This window comes from Neolamprologus brichardi, unplaced genomic scaffold, assembly GCF_056152115.1.
Source record: "Neolamprologus brichardi isolate AB-2024 unplaced genomic scaffold, ASM5615211v1 NODE_ptg000031l+_length_7269946_cov_1, whole genome shotgun sequence".
NCBI classification, from domain to species: Eukaryota; Metazoa; Chordata; class Actinopteri; order Cichliformes; family Cichlidae; genus Neolamprologus; species Neolamprologus brichardi.
The window spans coordinates 1,186,936-1,204,130 of record NW_028270136.1 but is presented as its reverse complement, the minus strand read 5'-3'; the positions used below and the strand labels follow the sequence as shown (position 1 = coordinate 1,204,130).

Genomic DNA, 17,195 nt, shown 5'->3' with positions numbered 1-17,195 from the left:
AGCATGTCTTTTATCCTGTCTTCCTTCTCTCACCCCAACCGGTCGCAGCAGATGGCCGCCCCTCCCTGAGCCTGGTTCTGCCGGAGGTTTCTTCCTGTTAAAAGGGAGTTTTTCCTTCCCACTGTCGCCAAAGTGCTTGCTCATAGGGGGTCATATGATTGTTGGGCTTTTCTCTGTATCTATGAAGCGCCTTGAGGCGACATTTGTTGTAATTTGGCGCTATATAAATAAAATTGAATTGAATTGAATTGAATTGAATTATCCTCAGTCGCTCACTTAGTTGGCCAGTCCGTCACTTTGATCCAAAGTTAAAAAAAGCTCAACAATTACTAGATAGACTAACATGAAGTTTTAGTTTTTCTTTTAGTCATTAGTTTTACAGACCATCTTCCCCATGCCATGGTGGAGGGCATTAGCTAAATGTGGTGACATTTCAGCTGGTTTTAATGTGTTTGGGTTTGTTCATGTTCATTACCAGTCTCCACAGAGAGGTGACCCCCAATGAGTGCTCTGACAACAGTGGGAAGGAAAAACTCCCCTTTAACAGGAAGAAATGTCAAGCAGAACGAGGCTCGTGGAGAGTCAGCCATCTGCCGTGATCAGTGTGGAGGGAGGGGAGGAAGACAGGACAAAAAGCATGTTGTGGAAGAGAGCCAGAGATTAATAATAACTCATTAAATCAGCGGTCTCCAACCTTTTTTGCGCCACGGACCGGTTTATGCCCGACAATATTTTCACGGACCGGCCTTTAAGGTGTCGCGGATAAATACAACAAAATAAAACTAGTACCGGTACCGAAAAAAAGAAGATTTATTCATAACACACGTGAAAAGATGCAGGAAAACCAAGTAAACGATAAAAACGATAACAAAATAACGCTGAAAATGATTAAAAACCCTGAAAACTATACATTTCACACCTGAGCCTCAACTCTTGCGGCCCGGTACCAAACGACTCACGGACCGGTACCAGACCGAGGCCCGGGGGTTGGGGACCGCTGCATTAAATGATTGAATACAAAGTGGTGTATTTAATGTATGCTGTAGTTCCATTAAACTATTGGTCAGACTAACTGTTTGTCCATTTTAAGTATTTATGCTAAGCTAACTTTAGCTGTTCAATAAACTATATTTTACAGTTCCACATAAATATATTATTGAAATGCTACATTTAAACTAGATGGTACCAGGCTCATGATTATTTTGAACTAGAGCACCCTCTGGTGGCAAAATCCAAACATGAACACGAGTGTAGTCCTTAGACTGCAAATTGAGCAGAAATCCAATAGCAACAACTTAGAAAACCAGCTGACCCGTGGCCTGTGACTCCCTCAGCATGGCATCTGATAGCCCTTGCTACAGGGTCACAGTAGTGACATCATGGGTCACCTCATTGTGGTGCAGTCTCTTTCCTGTGGTTAGGTTATCAGTGTGAGGGGTCAGTCTCATTCTCCTTCTCAGGGGTGTCAACTGACCTGCTAAGACGTACTGTAATTGCATTGGCCGTGTGACAGTGCAGGCAGCATTGCTGCACAGTATACAACCTTATTAGCAACATAAATGTTAATGCATTATAAGGTGCAGGTTATGATGATGAGGTGTGGTGTGTATAGGAATACAAAGTCCTGTTGTGTTAGCTACATATCATTAAGACCTGTTTACATCCACACCACCAATGTGAGTTTGTTATGGGTGAATGCAGAGGGCGTCACATCGTCTGTTTAGAATTCCCCAGTAACTTAACATATTTTTGGATTGTGGGAAGAAGTCTGAGTAACTAGAGAGAGTTCATAGAAGGCCCCCAGCTGGCTCTTGCATTTAAACCAAGGCCCTCTGTACTGTGCAGCTGTACTAACCACAACACCACTACACCTATGTAGACTTAAACACAGTAATTCTTTATTTACTTATGGTCCTCAGTGTGAGCTGGAAAACTCTGTCAAACATTGCCAATTTTATTTTTAGGTTGGTAGTTCAATCCCTAGGCTCTTCAGTCTGCATGCTGAAAAAGCTTGTCCCTTCTTCATCGTGAAGAAGAAGTGTAATTATTAGATTGAAAGCAAACTGATGTAGAAAAAAGTGCTTGAGATGAGTGAGATGTGTTATGGAAGAACTGTCCTATTTCTATTCTAGTTCTGAAAAAACAGGCTTTCTTGAAAATACTTAAACAATCTTTCTCCAGTCTTTCAAAGTTTTTCTTTCAACAACACTGGCTAGTTTTTTAGGACAGTTTAATCCAGTCCTATATCTGTCCATTTTCAGAGGAATGTTTTTCGTTTGGTAAACTACTCAGCACTGATTTGTAAATGGCCTGTATTTGTATAGCGCTTTACATTACATTCAGTCCTCCTCCACACATTCACACACTGGTGATGGCAGCTACATTGTAGCCACAGCTGCCCTGGGGCGCACTGACAGAGGCGAGGCTGCCGGACACTGGCGCCACCAGTAGGCAACGGGTGAAGTCTCTTGCCCAAGGACACAAAATCCGAGACTGTCAGGGCCGGGGGCTCGAATCGGCAACCTTCCAAAAGACGAACTGCCAACTCTTGAGCCACGATCGCCCCATACTTATAAATCATTCAAACATATAAAAGGATCAAAAATCAAGGGGTGAGCTAGAATTGTGTTTACATATAAGGGACAACTTAGCAAAGAACCAGTTTTAAATTGCAAGTTTAGGCTTTTTTTTTTTAAACACATCATTAGTTCCAGCTTCTTTAGTTGAATTGATGAAAAATGCCAGAGAGAGGACGTTTTGACAGGCATAGAGTTTTATTTTTTGCACCAAAAAATGTGCACCAAAAGCTATTAGCTGAAAATGTGAGTGTATCTTTTAAAAAAAGAAAAGAGGAAACTGGAAAAATGGAAGACAAATGAAGAGGATTAAATTCTATCTATAGCAGGTGAAAAGTATCTGAAAGGCATGTTCTTAAGAAACAGGAGTGAAGAAAAATCCAGCAAAGATGTGACACAGGACCTGAGAGATCCACAATTTACTCTTCACCAAGATCTCAACAGAAACGGTCTCACTGGAACGGAAGTTGTGAAGAAGTGCAAACAGGGAGAGGCCGGGGTTTGCTAAATTACATAAGAACTGGAAAAAACTGAGCGACGAGTTCATTAGGGGACTGATGAATTTAATGATGTTCACAGGTTCTCATTGAGAGGAAAGTATTTTCAGTCAAGTATTAAAAACAAGCTTATATTCAAATGTATTTGTTATTTCTTCCAATTGATGTTAAGCAAGAACAAAAGGGTCTGTGATTCCCAAATAGTTAAATTCATATTTATGTTAAACTCCTTGAATTTGAATCACCTTAATCACATCTTCTTAGTTTGATTTAAATCCACTGCACAGAGTCCAAATTATCAACATTTACGACCTCACCAAGACTTCAGATTCACTGGAGTTTTGCAGGTTTTTCCCCCCTTTTGTTTTAATGGTTTTTCTCTCTACATTGCTTGGTTATGTGTGGATAACCAGGTAGATGAGAAGAAATACTAGTCATTTTTTAATATTAATAGTGTGACTAATAATCGTTTATAAGCACATAAGCTTCATTTTATCTCTATTTTCATCTGTTTTGTTCCACAGTGTACAGCCAATTGTACACTCTGTTCATCGTATTTCCAAATTATGCAGCTCTGTACCTCCTCACTACATCGCAGCGTTGCAGTTTTACCTCCACTTTTTTTTTGCTACAAAATACTTTTCAGACTTGAGGATTTTGCAATAAAAGTTTTGTTCAGTGGGAATCTATCATCACCTCTGGTCATTAGCAGTTATGGTTACGTTTCATAACTACCATTCTCAAGTTTTACTGCATCTAGATGTAAGAAAAGGTTGTATTTGCAGCAGTGCAGTTCTTTTCCCTTATCTTTGTTATAATTAAATACAACAATAGTATTTGTGCTTTCAAAAACTCTACAGTTACACACAAAATCCACAACAGCCATGTCAGTCTGATTAGTGATGACAGATCTTTAATAATCACCCAGAGTTCATATCAGTGCGTCACATCCAGATCAAATGCAAAGCTCATGTTACACCTCAACATCTGTAAATAACTGACAGACTCGTTGTCACATGGTTCACAGTATGAATGATATACAACATTTTCTGTAAGAAAACAAAAACATGTCAGAAGGAATTTAAGCGTTTCCTTTTACTTTGGTGTTTCCTCTGTCTCAGCGGCAGAATCATCATTTGGTCAGCTGAGATTGGTGTGTGTGTGTGTGTGTGTGTGTACACAGTCAGGCTTCTGTCCCGTGAGTGAGTGCGAGGCTGCTCCTCTTCACTTTTCTTTCTGTCTGTCTACCACTTTATTTTTTGTCTCCCTTGTCCTCCACGCTCACTGGTAACCACGAATCTCTGTGCAACTTCTCATTCCTTTCCACCTTCTCAACGCTGGGTGGTGACGTTACCTGCATGTGCACCGGCAAATGCTTGAATTCGTCCTCGTTCACGTCATAGTCCTTCATCTTTGAGTCCAGGATCCACCAGTTGCCAGCAAAGCCAATGTCCAACACCCGCTGAGGGATCTCCCTCCAGGGTACTGACAAGTTAGAGCACTGGGCTTCATACAGCATGGCGTCCGGGTCGTAGTCAGCGTAGTACACCACAGACAGAAGACCCAGGCTGGCGTGGCGGAGGCGGCCCTCATTACGGAGCTTCACCAGACTCTGTACATGGACATCAGAGATGCCGCTGCGGATCCAAGGGGACAGCAGTCCCAGCTGGTTGGAACGTTTCAGCAGGGCGTCGTCGAAGGACAAGCGGTCAGGTTTGGTGTAGAAGCAGGCCCAGGCACCGCCCAACAGCGTCACATACACTGATGTTCGGAGTGGTCTCTCCCAGGCGCCAACTACCGCCTCTCTGCACGCTTCTTTGTAGTCAGAGAGCAGGCTGCGACACCACACACCTGTAGGGAGCAGAGGACGAAAAACTCAGCCTGGATGTAAACCACCTCTCCTCGTGCCTCCTTTTCTACATTCACACCCTTTAAAAAAAAACACTGGCAGGCTGAAGGAGGTGGGAGGAGTCAGGTGATCTAATCACCATTATTTATGACGTTATCACACCAACAACCCAATTCAGCGGCATATAGTTGTTAGGAGGATTAAAAAACTCTATACTGTAACCAACATGCACAAAGACTAGCAGAATAATGCGTTTAAAATGGTCATTTAAGCAATTAAAATAACTGGGACTGTTTCTGTTATAATAAGCTATGTTTACCACCGAGCTGGCCGTTAACCCCCTTGCTATCCAGCTAACGTGGCTAACCCGTGCCTCAGTTCCTCACCTACTTTGCTGTTTTTCAGCCGCTCCCAGCGGCTCGCTGTGCCCGGAGGCGCCGCTGCTTCCGCCGCAGAGCTGAACATCATCCTCGCTACACGAAACGAGGCCATTTTAACGACTCTTCTGCACTAAAGACTCTAACCTTCATGCAGAATTGACATTTTAACTAGTGACAGGGACCTCACATGAAGTCAAAATGGCAGCTACTTCTTTTTTGTTGGTTGACAGCTAACAAGAAGGTTATTACCGCCATCTACTGGGCTGGCGTGGTGGTGCGAGACTCCAGAAAGAATTAGCCTACAAATACACACCCTGCTACCATAAATTACATTTCATCTCTGCTCACAATTTCTGTCTCTCTTTATAACTCAAAAATGCTGCTGTCCCAACATTAATAATTCTTTCCAATAACTGCCAATAACTTCTACATCCCCTTGTTTCTGTGTTTTAGTTTGATCATTTCTCTAGCTTTCCTATTTAACAGCACTATTCCCCTGTTCCCCTTTCCCTTTGGCACTGAGCAAATTATATTTCCCTGATAGTTGCATATGCAGATGCAGTTGATCATCAGTTGATTATTTTTCCCTTTTCTTATTGTCTTGCTTTGGTACATTTTCCCTGTATAGTCTATGAATGCCTTTAGTTTGCCCCTGTGGCCCATCTTTGCTGCCATTTATTTCTTATTTTCAATACTTTTAATGCTTTTACTACTACTATTACTACTACTTATTTATCTTCCAGCTGGTCCCTTTTCGGGTCATCACAATAGATCATCTGCTTCCATCTCCCCCAATCCTTTGCATGCTCGTCTGTCTCACCAACCCCCTTTATGTCCTCCTTCACTACACTTACACCTTCTTTTTGCCTGGCAGCTCCACCTTCAGCATCCTTTGTCCGATATATTATCCACCCTATCAAACTCTTCTCAACCTTGCTTCTCTTACTTCGTCTCCAAACTGCTCAGAAATCTTACCATGTTCACTTCTGACCACCGACAGCTCCAGTAGACATGATAAAGGGTCTCACTCCCTTGCGTGAACCCTTCCTTTCGTTCTTGTTGCTATCCTCCTGTCACAAATCACCCCTGACACTCATCTCCACCCGCTCCACCGTGCCCGCACTCTCTTGTGTATTTTGTAACGTTAGAACCTTTCAAATAAAGTTATTTTGAAGAGCGCTTCCACGTGACAGCTTTGTTTACGCGGTGACGTGTACCGGAAGCTGTGTTAAAACGACTCCAGTATCAGCAGGACCTGTAAGGCTGTGAAAGACAGGTGTTAGCATTGTAATGATATTAATGTCTAGCAGTTTATTAAGTCCGCACAGACGCTGTTGTAATATATTAACCTTAGCTTTATTTACAATTTAAATATTAGCTAGTCGTAGGATTCGCTGTCTCTGCTGAGTGGTTGATATTACGCCATTCAATATCATCATTATCAGCAAGATCCTGCTGAGCAGCGAGGAACGACTGCCAAGACATATTTCACCTCTCTGGTTATTAGATTTTGGTACGTTTCACCTGTTCTTATCGGCTTTTAAAGCGTCAAAATTGAATATTTTTATGTTATACATTAACTGTAAACTTCAAGTGGTTCTCTTGTCGGTGAACTAACAGATGTTCGACATAGCATTTCTTTACTAACGTTCATTTTTCTCTCAGCTCTTGCATGAAGTTACTGGTTGTTCATTGGAGGCATGGCTAGTCCAAACAACCTACAGTTTCAAGGTAAATCTTTAAAGGAGATATAGGTTGTAAATTTCTGCTTGTTTTGTTCTGCCTGGGTTACTTTGTGTCACGTGTTAGTTCCAGGTAGGTAGTTGGGAGATCTGTTTTACGCTGAAACCAAGCTGTCGTGTCCACGTGAATCAGAAAACTGGACTCTCCTCTTACCTACGGGTTTTAATTGGCTGTAAAAGTGTTTGTACTGCAGTGACCATGCAGAGCACACAGTACAGTACTCTGAATCACGAAATCGCCGTGAAAACGTTGAAAATAAATTGTTGATTTAAAACCATCTACTAAAGGACAAATAGCGACATCTGCTTGCCATACCCTGCTATCGCAGTCGTATGTAGGGATGCTCTTCCTGCTTCCTTGTAATTTATTTTACTTTCATGCAACATGTAACATTGTGTAGATTGCACGGGCGATTATGGGTCAGATTTGCAGGAAAATTATGCTTGTTTTCATTTGCATAATATGCATGGATGTATTGAACATCCTGCTGATTTATGACACACAGTGAGTTCCAGTGTATTCTGTGTCAAACACTAAGTCTTTTCTCTGACCTACTAAACGGCGTGCTAGCATGGCTATTGAAACACCTTCATGGTGTGTTGGTAACTTCTCTTACTGCTTGTTTTCTAGTCTTATTCAATAAAGTGTGTGTTTTAAAAACCTTTAACAGAAAGTCTGTCTCTCTGTGAGGCAGGCTGATACCAACACTATGTAATCTAAAGCAGCACAACACTGCTGTTGAATAAAATGAAACAAGGTATGGAAGCTTCTTGCAGGAAGTTGTTTTCTTTGTCAGATAATATAATTAAAACAGGTTCAGTTCAGGTTCAGTGACATCAGTTAGGACAGCGGTCCCCAACCCCCGGGCCTCGGACCGGTACCGGTCCGTGAGTCGTTTGGTACCGGGCTGCGAGAGTTGAGGCTCAGGTGTGAAATGTATAGTTTTCAGGGTTTTTATTGGTTTTCAGCGTTATTTTGTTATCGTTTTTATCGTTTACTCGGTTTTCCTGGGTCTTTTCACGTGTGTTATGAATAAATCTTCTTTTTTTCGGTATCGGTACTAGTTTTATTTTGTTGTATTTATCCGCGACACCTTAAAGGCCGGTCCATGAAAATATTGTCGGGCATAAACCGGTCCGTGGCGCAAAAAAGGTTGGGGACCGCTGAATTAGGAAACTATAGACAGAAACTGAGATCGCTTTTTCAGTAACAGTTTGTAAATATGCTTTTCAATCTTATCAAGTTTGACATTTTAACATGAAATCTATGGGAATTTAGTCCTTTTGGGAGTGCTGATCAGAAGAACTGCGCTTACTGACTGCCTTTTGCCCATGTGCGTCCATAGAGTTTGAAGAAGCAGCAGAGCTGCTATCGGCAGACCCTGGAGCCTCCACACTCAGTATGTCGGGCTCAAACACCCCCAACACAACAGCATCAGCAGGAGAAGATGTAAAGCTAGACCTATCTGAGGACGAGGAGGGTCAGCAAGAGAGTTCAGAGGTAAAAAACGTTGTGTGGACTATGAATAAAGTTTGAGTTTCTACTTTGAGTGCATATCAGCTGATAGACGTCTGTGCTTCCAGCTGTTAGGAGGGCAGAAACCAAGTGGTGGCTTCTGGACCTTTGAGTATTATCAGTCTTTCTTCGATGTGGACACAATGCAGGTATGCCTGACATCTACCTGACACTTTGTCTACACATAAAGTCTTTGTCAGTCAGTTTAAAGTTACATGTTTCTTTTGTTTGACCCTATCATGATGCAGGTGCTGGACAGAGTGAAGGGGTCAGTGATGCCACAGCCTGGGAGAAACTTCATCAAATACTACCTTAGGAGTAACCCAGATCTGTATGGTAAGTGGAAGAAGACACATTTAATTATTAAACTGTATTGCAGGAAGAACATATTTTGCACTGTGCCTTGTCTTATGGGGGGCATGTCGAGGCTGTAAGTAGATTTTTGGTAGGGGAAATTAGATTCTAGCTATGCCTGAAGATGAGTCGTAGGTGGGTAGGTAGGAGATTAAGGGCCAGATTACTGCTGGTTTGCACCAAGGTAAGCCTCTTTTTAATGCTAAACGTGTTTAATGTCTCAGGGTCTTTATTATCTTATTGAATGTATCAGTTAATTCACGTGATTCAGGCATTTCTGACACATGTTAAAAAGCTGTTCAGGTGTCACTTATTGTAATTCCAGCTTTAACTGTTTGTTGCCCATAGGCTCAAAGGATCAACAAAGTGTCCATCATTTTTTTGACATTGATGAATTAGAAGATGAATGCACTCATATAAGTGTGCGTTTGTGCAGGTCCCTTCTGGATTTGTGTCACACTGGTGTTTTCTGTGGTGATTAGTGGGAACCTGTCCACCTTCCTTGCTGAGCAGAAAAACCCCACCTTCCACTACAGACCACAGTTCCACAGAGGTTAGTGCTGCACACGGTCTCAGTTTGACTCTGTCACTGTAGCACACTGGATCTGCATAGCTCTGTCTTGTTTCTCTGCCTTTAGTGACAATTGCTGCAGTAGTGATCTTTATGTATGCCTGGCTGGTGCCGATCGGGCTGTGGGGTTTTTTGACCTGGAGGCAAGGGGCCGAGAGGCAGATTGGAGGCTATTCTTTCCTGGAGACTGTGTGTGTTTACGGCTACTCGCTCTTTATCTATATCCCCACGTCTGTGAGTACATCTGTGGTGTTTACAGGTTTAATAAGTTGTATAAATGATCTCACCCATGATGCATGATATACATGTATAATAGGGATGCAACGATACCAATTTTTTCAAACCGATACGATACCGATACTTGGATCTGAGTACTTGCCGATACTGAGTACAAAAACCGATACTTCTACCACACACACACACACACACACACACACACACACACACACAAATACAATGAACTGGAAGACAGGTTTTATTTTATTCTCTGCCGATAAAAAATGAAATCTTAATAAAAATGACCATAAAAAAAATTTCAAGTGAAAAATAAGCACTTCTGTTAAATTATTGCAGAGTCTCCACATTGTAATTTTACAAAATATCACTGAACCATTGGCACTGTCTCGAGCTTTCAGAATAATAAATAAACACTTCTGTTTGGAATAAAATAAATACAAATTAGGTTTGAGAATAAAATAAACTTTTAAATTATTGCAGAGTGTCCAATTTCATATCGCGGCTCGAGTATGCTGAGAAGACGGTTCAACCCTATGCTTTCCACGACCGGCATTGGCTGGTCATCCAGAGAAATAAAATGAGTCGAGCCTCTGTTATTTTAACTGCCTGTGGATTTTCTCTTGACATTTTTCATCGCTTTTCCAAAACCTGAGTTAAAGTTGGCTGTTCCACACTGCTGACATTTTGTTTAGCCTAGCTACAGCAGCCTCCAGTTTCTCTTTTTTATCTGGTGCCGCCAGTCTCACTCGCCTAACACTGTGCCTGTTTAGCGCAGGATGTCCCCCTAGTGACCAATCTAAAAAACTACAACAGAAATGACAAGCCACCCTCTGACTAATGAAATAAGTTAGTATCGGTTCATGGTATCGGTTAACTTTTACGAGTATGAGTACACACACATTTTACAGTATCGGCCCCGATACCCGATACCAGTATCGGTATCGGTGCATCCCTAATGTATAATATAGCTCACATTTTCGGAAACCTCTGATGTCATTCTCTATGTAACTTACCGTAATGTCAAAACTCACCTGTGGTTCTTCCTATTGAATAAGTGCAGAGGTTTGTTCTGCCCAGTGTTTTGAGTATTTTTGAAGAGTAACATGTTCTGTCTGAATAATTCATTTAAGGTTTTGATTGGCAGCTGTGGCCCAGCACACTGCCAAAAGAAAAGGTCAAACTTTGGTAAATTTCAACAAAAACCAAAGCAGAAACAATAATTAGCTGAATAAAAGTTCACCCTGTCACCTTCAGGTTTTGTGGATAATACCGTATGACTGGCTGCACTGGACGCTGATCCTAATTGCCATGGCGATCTCAGGCTCAGTCCTGGTCCTCACCTTCTGGCCCGTTGTCCGTGATGACACCAAGGTGACGGCGGTGGCTACAGTAGTGACCATAGTGGTTTTGCACACACTGCTGGCAGTTGGCTGTAAGGTCGGTGAGCTGCGTGGATCTCAGATGTGTGCAAGGACACCTTTACATTGAACCAGATACTCAATCTCCTCTCTTTTCTTCTAGCTCTACTTCTTTCACGCAGAAACATCCCCACCAACAGCTCTTCCTACTACGTCAACTCTCCACAATCACACAACGCTGGCCTTCAAAACCGACTGACCAACACCGAGGAGCAGCAGGAAATGAAGACGTCTTTTTTGACTGATCGAAAACGACTAGACTGGAGGAGACGCTGTTGATTATCACCATGGTGTGATTCGCTTAATGCTTCATGGATAAAGTGCTGGGACGGTTGTGTGTATGTGCGTGTGTGTTTCGTTTGTCTAACTTATCCTGGGGGGGGGGGGTTCATCTGTATTTCTACTGTGACTGATGTTTCATGATGTGGTGGATTGAGCAGGCCTTCTTTAACACTGTGACTTCCGCTCATTTCACGATGTCCTAAAGGACGCAGGAAGACACTACAAAAGCTAATACATAAAACAACGTCACTCCTACTCATTTATCCTTATGACACATCACATGGACAACCAGATTTTTCAAGTTTAAATTGATTAGGTTAATGAGAATTCCCTAAATGTCTCATTTCTCATATAAATACATTTTGTAGCTTGTGGTCAACCCTGTGGCCTCACATGTGGCTCTGCACAAGAGTTTAAACATTGTTCAACAGCTGTTTTACAAAGCTCCGAATGTTATAATTGATATAATTAGATGACAATGATTGATTTGTTGGTGTGTACATCACTTAAATTTTAGAAGCAGGGGTATGCCCCCCCTCCCTGCATCCGCTCTACACATACAGATACATAGAAAAGGGACAATAATGGGGTATTTGTGTATTAAACATGTAGTGATACTGTCCTTAAGACACTGTTAGATGCTCAAGTCAAGCAATCTCTGAACTGTAATGCTGCAGACTGGTCAAAAGATGATTGTAAAATAAAATAGTTTATATGGTCCTGCCGGAAGAATATACATGTTTAGGTTGGCTCTAACTTATTAGTTATTCTATCACAAACTGAAACTCCAGCTGCTGCCAGGTGGAAATGTAGTTTACCGTTTTCACTCACAACACTGAATCCTGAGGCGTTCCCGTGTATAGTTTGCTTCAGTCGGATGTGCGGAAAAGAATTTATTGAACCTGCAAAGGGACTCCAGCACATCACCGCCACTCACAGAATGACCTCAGCTGCTTTACTTGCATAGACAGTTCAGTGTAAAATGAAGAAAGGGTTGGTGGATGTAGAGCTATTTATTTCCTACTGTGAACCCAGGTAGGGTTGTATTAATAAACAGATTCTCTACTCCAGATTGTTTGGATCTTATTACTGTTCCAATCTTTGATCACTCACAGCTGAAAAGGATGACAAGGTTTGCAGTTGAGCGATGTGAATCACCTTGAGCAACTTCAAAGATTGACTTGAACTAGGTCCCTTATGTGACAGGAAGACTAGAGACGTTTGAGACTGGTTTCAATGGTGGTATGCCCAGAATGAATTTGACCTGCTTTGACTTTGTGTTAGTGAAATGATTTGAGAAGATGCTTGACTGCTTTAAAGCTCAACTTCGACGTTTTTGTTTTTTAAATATTTTTGTTTTGTAAATATTCCGAATTAAATTGAAATAATCCATCATCGTGATATACGATGTCCTCACATATTAAACAAATATGTAAGACTGCATTCTTCCATTTGCGCAACATCTCTAAAATTAGAAATATCCTGTCTCAGAGTGACGCTGAAAAACTAGTTCATGCATTTATTACTTCCAGGCTGGACTACTGCAATTCATTATTATCAGGATGTCCAAAAAACTCACTGAAAAGCCTTCAGTTAATCCAAAATGCTGCAGCAAGAGTCGAGACAGGGACTAGAAAGAGAGAGCATATTTCTCCTGTTTTGGCTTCCCTTCATTGGCTTCCTGTTAAATCCAGAATTGAATTCAAAATCCTGCTCCTCACATCCAAGGTCTTAAATAATCAGGCCCCATCTTATCTTAATGACCTTGTAGTACCATATCACCCTATTAGAGCACTTCGCTCTCGCTCTGCAGGCCTACTTGTTGTTCCTAGAGTATTTAAAAGTAGAATGGGAGGCAGAGCCTTCAGTTTTCAGACCCCTCTTCTGTGGAACCAGCTTCCAGTTTGGATTCAGGAGACAGACACTATCTCTACTTTCAAGATTAGGCTTAAAACTTTCCTTTTTGCTAAAGCATATAGTTAGGGCTGGACCAGGTGACCCTGAATCCTCCCTTAGTTATGCTGCAATAGACGTAGGCTGCCGGGGGATTCCCATGATGCATTGAGTTTTTCCTTTCCAGTCACCTTTCTCGCTCACTATGTATTAACAGACCTCTCTGTGTTGAATCATATCTGTTATTAATCTCTGTCTCTCTTCCACAGCATGTCTTTATCCTGTCTTCCTTCTCTCACCCCAACCAATCACAGCAGATGGCCCCGCCCCTCCCTGAGCCTGGTTCTGCTGGAGGTTTCTTCCTGTTAAAAGGGAGTTTTTCCTTCCCACTGTCGCCAAAGTGCTGCTCATAGGGGGTCATATGATTGTTGGGTTTTTCTCTGTATCTATGAAGCGCCTTGAGGCGACTTTTGTTGTGATTTGGCGCTATATAAATAAAATTGAATTGAATTGAATTGAATATACACTGTTCCCATTCCAGGTACATTGTTACAGCAAACCCTGCTGAAACCTTATACCAAAAATGTAACCTGACATGCATCTCCTGAGAAATGTAACTACATCTCGTCATCAGTCCACATCTGCAGTGGATCATCGGCCTCCCTCTCTTCTGTCACCCCAGCCCTCCTCATGTCCTCCTCTACATCCATGAACCTTTCTGCAATCTTCCCTTTTCTCCCTGGCAGCTTCATATTTAGCATCTTTTGTCCAGCGTATTTACTGTCATTTATCTGCAAGAACCATCTCACCCTTGCACGTCTGACTTGGACTCCAATTCTCTTCACCTGAACTGTTTCTCTCATGTACTCATTTCTAATCTTGTCCCAATGAAAATCCTACCAACTTCAACTTTGCCTTCAGTCTTTATGTCAGTGTCACCATCTTCAAACCATCATAGCAGGTCTCTCAACAGTCTTGTAAACCTGTCTCCACACATTCTGCAATCTCTTCTTCGCCTGTCTCGTGCACTGTTCGTTGCTTTGGGTGGTTGACCCCAGGTATTTAAAGTCATCCGCCTTAATTAGTCTTCTCCTCTTCTTTCTGGAGCATACTTCCACCTCTCCAGGTTCTCTTCCGTCCGCCCTCTGTTCTCACTACAGATCACTATGTCGTCTGCAAACATCAATCCGTGCAGACTCTTGTTGGCCTAATCCGTCAACTTGTCTCATTATTGGAAATAAGAAGGGACACATCATTTTCTTATGTACTCCATTTTCAGAATCTCGAAAGTAACAGGACAAAATAACATAATTCGAATCACAAGGATTGTTTTTGAGCCTGATGCTAATATTTAGAATAACAAATCCCATGTATTTTTACTCTTTCCCCTTGTCATCCAGAGCTACGTGAGAGGTTTTTGCTGACTCCGTCAGCCTCGTGATCATCTTAACGCCTACTACATCTGAGTCAGAAAGCAGCCTTCCCACATTCAGATAAAAAATAAATAACACTGCAGGATTGCAGTGGAGAGACGGGACCAGATTAAACTTGCTGCCCCGGCATGGATCTCTCACACACACACGATAAATTGTACTTTATTTACTTAAAACCGGCTTTCCTGGAACAGAGCACAATAATATTAGAAATAATAGGCCCCGCTTACACTGAGTGAACCACAGGAGTCTGTATGTTAAGCAGAATATTAGTAACGCATACAGACTATGAATTTAAAGATACAACTGAAGATTTTATGCTCGTGCATTCAAAACGATTAAAACCAGCTCCATTAAGAAAAACAAGGTAGATAAGAGAGCGTGACCAGTATGTGTACACTAAACATTAAATGCACTACAGAAGAGTTTTCTTTTTGTTTTTTGTCTCTGTCCATTTTCTCATCTTCGCCCATATGGAAAATATGTATAAATCTTTATATAAATATATATAAATCTTATAAAGTTTGTATCTGTCTTGTGTGAAACTTGTATGAAAAGCATTTAAGAGTGAAAACAGATATAAGATCCCTTGAAAAATCATATAAATAAAACTTGTATGTTTTGGATACTTCCTAAAACAATATATGAAAGTACATATTAAAATCTTGGGAACATAGTTGAATAGATATGTAAATATTAACTTTTTAAAGATAAATAAACACATGGGAGATGAGACTGTATTATTACAGGTACGTGGGCAGGTCCTTCTCCACCACACTGGGATCATCTGTTGGGCCATATCTCTTCACTACTTGTCCTTCTCTATTTATAAGAAACTTTGTGAAGTTCCATTTGATGTTGTTTCCCAGGGTTCCCTTGCCTTTGGGCTGAGCCTTCATCCACTTTCACAGAGGGTGAGCGTTGTCTCCAGTCACCTCAATCTTACTGAAGAGATCAAACTCAGCATTGTAACCTTTGGCCAACTCTTTAATCTCTGCTTCTGTCCCTGGTTCCTGTCCTCCAAACTGGTTGCATGGGAATCCCAGTGGCCACTTTCATGAGTATATCATATAAACCTTACATGATTCACTATATGAAGCAAGCCAAAGCTGATGCAAGTCTTTTATATGTTTTTCCTATTTCTTTTCCATTTGAGCTTATCAACAAAAAATGTATGATTGCAACTTTAGCTCATATTTCAAACAATATTTCTTGTGCTGGTAAATTTAGGGTCATCACAGCAGATCATCTGCTTCAAGCTGATTCTTTCCTTTGCATCCTCCAAGGTCACACCAACCCTCTGTGTGCTCTTCTTCATTACATCCATGAATCTTCTCTGTGGTCTTCCTCCTCTCTGACAGTTGTGTCTCGTCTCTCTAACTTTTGTCTCCAAGGTGGAAAAACTGATGAGTCCCTCTAATATGTTCATTTATAATCCCGTCCATTCTGGTCACTCCCCAATAAAAATCTTAACATCGTCAACTATGCTACCTCCAGCTCAGCCTAATATTTAAGCCATATTTCGCACCAGGCTTCCCTACCATCTTGCAAACCTTCCCTTTCACTCTTGCCATAAACCTCAGCTCAGAGGCAATCCCTAACGTAATCCACCCTAACGTTCAACCCTCCATCATGTCCCTGAACAGGATCACTTCTGGCTCAGAGAAACCATCATGATGGTGTCCTTAAGGCTTTAACATGTGGAGTGCCAAAATGAATGGGTGATCACTTGGTGACCACATCCATCTTTTATTTACAGCGTGTTTGGACTGGGTGAATGTCCCTCTCCCTCCACTGTCCAACCAGAAATGTGTATGCAGACTCACTTAAGCCTGCATAAGCCAGCTTAACTAAGAGCTATAGTTGGGTGAATGAAAGCAAAATTGTTTTGTTTTTTAAATCAATAAATAAACTTTTAGACCTCTTGAAAGTACAGAAACAAACAAGGAAACTAGTTCCACAGAAGAAAGACCTGACAGCTAAAACATGTTTCCTATTCCACTTTTATAACATCCCTTCCCCCTCAGGTAACCTGCACCCTGAGGGGGAAGTGCTGTGTTAGAACAAGGTGCGATCTGTAAGACAAGACAAGGCCTGATTGTTCAAGATTTCGTATGTGAGGAGAAGGACTTTAAACTGGATTCTTGATTTAACAGTTAGCCAAATAACACACTGAAGGAAAACTCCTTCTAAAAATGGCTTCATGGATAAAGAAAGTTGGGTATCACCCGTCTAGTAATGAAAGTGTTTGAAGTTTTCTTTCTAACAGGATCATCAAAGTGAAGCACGTGTAATTTAACAAGCAACAGTCCAAAGAGCGTAACTCCATGGAACGTTTTGTGCAACTCCCATTTACATCTATAAACTGTAATCTTTTTGACAGATACGATTCAAACCGTTTCTACTAATCTGTTAAAATGTGAGATGCTCTAACTTTACAGAAGGCT

The 17,195-nt window shown here is 41.5% G+C and overlaps 2 protein-coding genes across 2 annotated transcripts; one reads left to right on the top strand and one right to left on the bottom strand.

Annotated features, from left to right (window-relative positions):
* Positions 1 to 3,966: 3,966 nt before the first annotated feature.
* Positions 3,967 to 5,533, bottom strand: timm29 (translocase of inner mitochondrial membrane 29). The gene is made up of 2 exons (XM_087837249.1): positions 5,309 to 5,533; positions 3,967 to 4,924 (listed from the first exon to the last, which is right to left on the bottom strand). Exons 1-2 carry the CDS (start codon positions 5,412 to 5,414, stop codon positions 4,326 to 4,328), a joined length of 705 nt encoding a protein of 234 aa, XP_087693375.1. The 5' UTR covers positions 5,415 to 5,533; the 3' UTR covers positions 3,967 to 4,325.
* A 985-nt stretch (positions 5,534 to 6,518) lies between these two features.
* yipf2 (Yip1 domain family, member 2) lies at positions 6,519 to 12,214 on the top strand. The gene is made up of 9 exons (XM_006806211.3): positions 6,519 to 6,815; positions 6,968 to 7,033; positions 8,391 to 8,545; positions 8,629 to 8,709; positions 8,809 to 8,896; positions 9,351 to 9,467; positions 9,553 to 9,719; positions 10,977 to 11,159; positions 11,244 to 12,214. Exons 2-9 carry the CDS (start codon positions 7,003 to 7,005, stop codon positions 11,337 to 11,339), a joined length of 918 nt encoding a protein of 305 aa, XP_006806274.2. The 5' UTR covers positions 6,519 to 6,815; positions 6,968 to 7,002; the 3' UTR covers positions 11,340 to 12,214.
* Positions 12,215 to 17,195: the final 4,981 nt, after the last annotated feature.

Coding starts and splice junctions, on each gene's coding strand:
- timm29 (XM_087837249.1), bottom strand. CDS start 5,414: ATGGCCTCGTTTCGTGTAGCGAGGATGATGTTCAGCTCTGCGGCGGAA. Junction 4,925..5,308: donor GCTGAAAAACAGCAAAGTAG/GTGAGGAACTGA, acceptor TGCTCCCTACAG/GTGTGTGGTGTCGCAGCCTG.
- yipf2 (XM_006806211.3), top strand. CDS start 7,003: ATGGCTAGTCCAAACAACCTACAGTTTCAAG. Junction 7,034..8,390: donor AAACAACCTACAGTTTCAAG/GTAAATCTTTAA, acceptor GTGCGTCCATAG/AGTTTGAAGAAGCAGCAGAG. Junction 11,160..11,243: donor TGCTGGCAGTTGGCTGTAAG/GTCGGTGAGCTG, acceptor CTTTTCTTCTAG/CTCTACTTCTTTCACGCAGA.